Genomic DNA, 6,574 nt, shown 5'->3' on the forward strand with positions numbered 1-6,574 from the left:
AATTGGAAGTTTACTATACTTGTGGGGCCCAACAGGCCTTATGGCGCCCAAAATCCTGGTCCACACAAGTTTGAAGGCGTTTTTGAGACTCAAAATGTGGTTTTAGTGACAGGGTTACAATTGGGTTATGGTTAGGTATAGGGTAAGGGTTAGGCATTCATTTTTCATGGTTAAGGGTAGGGTAAGTGGCTACAGAAAGCATTATGTCAATTAGATGTCCCCACAAGATATGAATACCCAACGTGTGTGTAAGAGAGGGAGAATTAATTTTCCCAAAATTAAGCAAATGCTTAATTTTGCCTCACACTAAAGCCAACTTTAGTGTAAGGCTGCAATATAAAATAGTGAAAGAGTGACTGGTTTCGAATATCTGAATGCACTGTCAAACAAGAAAACACTATATCAAACAAATGGTTTCTATAGGTAATGTGATGCTCAGATATGGTTTGGGACCCACAGTGTAAAGCTTCCAACAGCTGCCCACTTGATGGAGACCTAAAAACTTCTTACATTGTTGCAGGGATGTTTTGGGTGCACCTTCAGACAATGAAGTGACAGTGTTTCATCAAAGGTCCTCACAATGGATGAGTCAACAGAGGTTCGAACAGATGGCAATTCCCTGTTGAAGGCTGTATATTTATGCCGGCTACGTCTGACTCGGCTGCTCCTGGAAGGAGGAGCCTACATTAATGAGAGTAATGAGCATGGTGAGACACCACTTATGGTAGCCTGCAAGACATGCTATACAGATTCACAGAGTGTACCCCAGCACAAGATGGTTCGGTAAGTTTTATATATTTTTGTTGAGCATTAATATCTTCTAGATAATTGATAAAATAAATGTACCCTTTACTTTACTTTACCTTACTTTACTTTTACTACAAGGTATCTTCTTGAAAATGGTGCTGATCCAAACATCCAAGACAAGACTGGGAAAACGGCTCTAATGCATGCATGTCTTCAACAAATGGGAGCTGAAATTCTGTCACTTCTTCTTAACAGCGGAGCTGATCCAACCCTGGAGGATCATGGAGGTTTATCTGCGTTAGTTTATGCAGTTAATTCTGGTAACAGGGACATTCTTAGTGTACTCTTAGATGCCTGTAAAGCCAAGGGTAAGGAAGTTATCATCATCACCACCAACAAACTGCCATCTGGCCATCAGGTGACAAAGCAGTACCTTAATGTTCCTCCATCTCCTGAAGTTGAAGAGAGTCTGCATTACTTACCAGCATCTTGCTGCATGTCGCCATATGAGGTCCAGCTACGAACGCCTCCTCAGGGCTCTTCAGCAAAAACCTCTCCTCAACCTGGCAGCCCCCTTCGTGCCCTCAAGGATCCCCAGTGTTTAGGCTTAGGGCATGGCCTGATCAGATTTCAACCAGGTTCACCAATGCAACATCGAAGTCCTCTACGTGTTCCCGATGTGGATAAGCGACCTAACTTCCATCAGCTACACTCAGAAGCCTGGTCCAAAAGTCCTTCCCTGTTGCTCCAGCAGAGTCAGGCGTCCTCTCTGACTGAGGAACCAGTGGAAATTACTCCGGAGGAGGTGCTGTCTTTCAGAGTCGAAGAACATCCTCCTGCTATTTCACGGCACCAGAGCATTGATTTCAAAGATGCAAAAGGACTTGTGAAAGCATTAGAGATCTTATCAGGAAATGACAACAGGGGAGGTGGTGGGAAAAAAGGCTTTGGCAGAAAGATGTCATATGACAGTGCTGCAAGTTCATTATATTCTGTTTCACACCCAAACTTGCTTCAAGATAGTCTTGCCTTTTCCCATGAATCCAGACCTGCAGATGAAGATTCATCTGACTGTCTTACACAGATGAATGTTTCCAGTCTGCAAAATGTGGTGCGTCGGCGGAACATTGGTATTGCCCACTACAGTTCTGACTCTCAGTTGCAGCAATTCAGCAGCAGAGACAGAACCTCAAAGAGCAGTGGTGGTGCTGGATTGGCAGCGGAAAGACACAAGCTGGTCACCAGCAGAGCCTCCAATCTGTTGGGATCCAGGGAGTCCTTGGAGAGCTCGGCCCAGAGGCGAGCCACTACAGGGCTGGAGCGAAGAGGCTCAGGAGCTCTTCTTCTGGATCACATTGCCCACACACGCCCCGGATACCTGCCTCGTTTGAATCCTCATATTCCCATACCAGATATTGGGGTTAGCTCTAACTCTTCCTGCCCTTTGAGTGGAAGTACCAAGACACTGAACGGTGTTCTTATAGGCCCAAAACCTGTTCTACCCTGTGTACCTGTTTTCCCCAAGGATCTGAAAGCCAAGAAAATGTTGTGGAGGCGTCACTCAATGCAGAGTGACCAAATAAAACAACTTGCCAACTTTGCGGAAACTTTTGGGCACTAGAAAAAAAAATCTCTCAGGAGAAAATATGTGTGCAATAGCTGTATTATAGCTATAACCCCATCTCTAATGCCAATTCATATGTGCTTTAAAAGTGATTATAGATTAGATGTGCTCACCTGTGTCAGTGTGTTGTTTTAGAGTAACATTTTAATTATCACCAGGGCAGTTTGGAAATGATAATTATAAATACTTTAGTATGAAACATTGCATTCCAAATACCTTGAAAACAAATGTATTTAAATATTGTAGTAATTTTGTAAACAGTTGTGAATAGAACAGCCCTCTTCATTAATACTTCGGCCATCCAATCATATCAATTAATGCTGTATGTTTATTGGTGAGTCTGTTCTGAGAAAAGTGACTAGTGTTATTATATTAGATTAGATGAAACTTTATTAATCTCACGGGTGGGTTCCTCCGGGAAATTGAGTTTCCAGTAGCACAGCACCGACAGAAGTTGCATGTTACAGACACAATAAAGGGGAATGAGAGTAAGGATATAAGCATAATTATACCATATATACACATATATAAATACAGACTATATAATAGAGATAAATAGGAATACTAGTGGATTCCACATTTGAGTGAGTCTATTGCACAATGATTATTGCACAGTCGGATGTAAGAAATATATTGCAAATATAGCACAAGGAAAAAAGCACTACAGGTCAGTTGTTCCCAACCCTCCTTTGTCCCCGTTTCCTCTCTCTCTCTCCTCCAGTGAGGAGTTAAGCAGTCTGATGGCGTGTGAGACAAAGGAGTTTTTAAGTCTGTTGCTTCTTGACTTTGGGAGAAGCAACCTGTTGCTGAATAGGCTACTATGATTATTTACGACCGTGTGCAGAGGATGCCCAGCATTGTCCATAATGTCCAGCAGTTTCTTTAATGTCCTTTTCTCTGCTACTGTCACCAGAGTGTCCAACTTCATGCCGACTACAGAGCTAGCCTTTGTTTAGTTTTTCCAGCCTGGATGAGTCCTTCTTTGCTGTGCTGCACCCCCAGCACACCACAGCATAGAACAGTACCCCGACAACCACCGACTGGTAAAACATCCTAAAGAGCTAGTGTTGGTTTTGTCTGTGAAGGTTCTCAGTCATCCAGGTCATCGTAGTCTAAGGAGCTTGGAAAGAAAAAAAAGTGTCTGGACTTCTTTGAGTTGCTTGAAGACATTTTACCTCTTATCTGAGAAGCTTCTTCAGTTCTAGAGTCAAATGTTGGAGAGTCCCAGATTTAAGCCATGTGGGAGTGCCCCCCAGAGAGGGACAATGGACCCCCTAATGAACCCCTACCTAATTACATGAGCCAAGGTGTGAAAATGGGTGTAGTTCACAATCAGCTAAGGTTTTCGGTGAGCTCATTGTGAAACCTAGCCCCACCCTATCATGTGATTTCCTGAGGTCAGAAGTCCCGGGATGTGAGTGGGCATTAAGGCGTCTGGGAAAGGATCTCAGAACTGGATTATAGATGGCAGACAGTGGACACAAAGGGCTTCTTTCACTCCTCTTTCAAACCATCTGTCTTCTTTGTCCAAAATGTGAATATTGGTGTCCTCGAAGGACTGACCTTTGACCTGTAGATGCAGATGGTCCACCAAGTCTCTTCCAGTTGACGTGGTATACATATACATATATATACATGTATAGATATATTTTTTTCGGATCCAAATAAACAGATGCGACCAATTAGATCCCTCCATCTGGCAACAAGTGCACTCCTAACTCAAGTCATGCGCTAGTACTGATATGGAAATAGTAAAATAATACTTTACCTCAGTCAATGTGGTCCCAATAAGAGCTGAAATTGCCCCATTGGCATCCTGAATATATATGAAAGCTTCAGATCGTGGATCAAGCCATGACATTTTCCCTGTTGCTGCTGCCTTGAGAGGATTGGATAGACCCAGAATCTGTTTCTTCCTTTTCTTGTTTAGAAAGCTCACGACCAGCTTATCGTCAGTTGACTTAAACTTTTTTTCACAGTGCATTTTTTGATGATGAATTTTCAGCAAAAATACAATGCATTCCATTACATGGCAAATTCAGATATAGTTCTGCAATCTGTTGGGTGTTTAAAGGCCTTTAGCCTTGCACATACTAATTAGAAAACTGAAAAAAAATTGTGTTATCTCTTATGTACCAACCACCTGGTCCTTATGCCCTGATATTGAAAGTTAAAGACCCTACAGTAAAATTTATATCTCAGTGGTGCAAAAATGTTGGAATAAATAAGGGACGGATAAGGGCCAAAATTAATTATCTCAGTCTCATGTACATGCATTCTTTATTCACATACATACTCTATATTGTCAAAAGTATTCATTTACCCATCTCCAACTCATTGAATTCACATGTCCCAATCATGTCCATGGCCACAGGTGCACAGAGGTTGCCAGCTTTCTGCAGAGTCACAGTTCAGCCACAATGACGAATCAACTTCTCCATCTGGAAATCTTATGAATGCCTAGTTTTGTGGCTGTGGCGCATTTTGTATAGCTTCTGTTCCTTTGTTTAGTAGCTTTCTGCCTTCACCTGAGAGGGTGTGCTCTAAGTATGTGACTTCATAATTAGAGTTTATTTAAAGATACCTTGTGGCCTTAACTCAGCCAAGTGACGTAACACAGCCATGGTATTTTGCTTACACCCTTCCTCTGTGTGGCCAGTCACTAAAATGTCATTACGTAGAGTAGAAACTGTCTCTGCTGCTGGCAGGAGGCAGGACATCATTGATTTCTTTAAAGCTTCAGCATAGAGAGTGGGGATTTGCTACTACTGGTAGCATCATTTCAGGGATTTCATTTATTGCTCGCTGATCATGCACTAGTTGGTATTTTGCAGTATTAGCTTTCTTCACCACTTAAACAAAACATCACTCTTTGTTTTATTATTATTATTATTATTATTATTATTATTATAAATTCTCCTTTCTCAAAAACAGAAAATGAAATCGTAGTTGTTCTTGGCTGAGAAACACAAAACCTCCTTCTTTCTTTTTTTCCCTTCAAGACAAGAAACTAAGTTTTAACTTTTCTGACTTATCACCTAAAGCAAAGCAGACAACCCAGCTCTCAGCTGGCTCTGAACTTATCATCATCAAGGTCGCATGGTGAGAGCTACTTCAGAAATCACAGTACTCCTCTCTCAAGCAACACGTCAAAAAACAAAAAAACAAAAAACAAAACTCAGCACACTACACAGAGAACAACAGCCAAGACACAACTGAAGATGCTGTTCTTCTTTGTTCTCCTTAAATTTTAGAATAAACTTCATCTGCATTAGTAAATCATATGCCTAATCATTATGTGTCACTGTGATCTACAAGTATGGTCACAAATTTATTTATTTTTCAAAACAAAACAAAACAAGTTGCTGATAGCATGAACACTTTACACACATGTGTCAGGATGCAAAAAAGCTGCTGCCAAAGGCAAATCAGAAGTGTGAGGGGAAAAAAACTGAGCTCACAGACAGCTGCATGTTTGAATTCTCATGAAGCTCCTGCTGTAAAAAAACAAACATATTACTTGCTCATCAGCTTACAGTGACCACATATTTAATTCAGCTTCTCAATTATGTAGCTTTAGCTGTTTAGCTGTTGTCTACAGGGTTTAGCTTATTAGTTGTTAGTATAGGTGTGCTCTATATTTCTGCAATGTCTCGTCTAGGATGACAGGTTTTCAAGCAGGTCAAGTGCCTCTTATGCACTTAATTAGTTTACATATTTTCTTTATTTTCTTCATCCCATATCTCATTATACTGAATTTGAGCAACCTTAAGCTTGATGCAGACTACTTCTAACAATTATCTACCTCACATCATAACTGACTAAGGTGCCTCTTTGTTAAGAGATGTATTCTAAAACACTTCTTCAGTAGAGAATCAGAGAAGAGAAACACGCAGAATTTCTTGCTAGCAAGGGCAGCCTCCAGAACTGAGACTCGCACTGAGAAACTGCCCCGGGTTTTATTTATACTTCAGTGTGTGTGTGTGTGTGTGTGTGTGTGACCCCATAAAGTCCAGCAGTTCATCTAAACAAAAAGCACTTAGACAGATATAGCTACGTTAATCCTACCGTAAAACAATAAGACAAGGTACGACCTCTCCCATGCTCCTAGGATGTGGGGGTGAACGCCAGAACACCCTGGAATGTTACAGACCTCCTAGGATGAGACATTCTTTCAATATGCCACCAACTATATACTTCTAA

The 6,574-nt window shown here is 41.3% G+C and overlaps 1 protein-coding gene across 1 annotated transcript; it reads left to right on the forward strand.

Moving 5' to 3' along the window:
- The first annotated feature begins 580 nt into the window (after positions 1-580).
- On the forward strand, positions 581-2,368 carry ankrd34bb (ankyrin repeat domain 34Bb). Its single transcript, XM_004558658.1, has 2 exons — positions 581-783; positions 886-2,368. Exons 1-2 carry the CDS (start codon positions 581-583, stop codon positions 2,366-2,368), a joined length of 1,686 nt encoding a protein of 561 aa, XP_004558715.1.
- Positions 2,369-6,574: the final 4,206 nt, after the last annotated feature.

This window comes from Maylandia zebra, linkage group LG12, assembly GCF_041146795.1.
Source record: "Maylandia zebra isolate NMK-2024a linkage group LG12, Mzebra_GT3a, whole genome shotgun sequence".
In the NCBI taxonomy this organism is placed as follows: domain Eukaryota; kingdom Metazoa; phylum Chordata; class Actinopteri; order Cichliformes; family Cichlidae; genus Maylandia; species Maylandia zebra.

Bases quoted from the DNA above. Each gene is read 5' to 3' on its own strand.
- ankrd34bb (XM_004558658.1), top strand. From the start codon at position 581: ATGGATGAGTCAACAGAGGTTCGAACAGATGGCAATTCCCTGTTGAAG. The intron at 784-885 runs GTAAGTTTTATA...TTTTACTACAAG, and splicing joins CCCCAGCACAAGATGGTTCG to GTATCTTCTTGAAAATGGTG.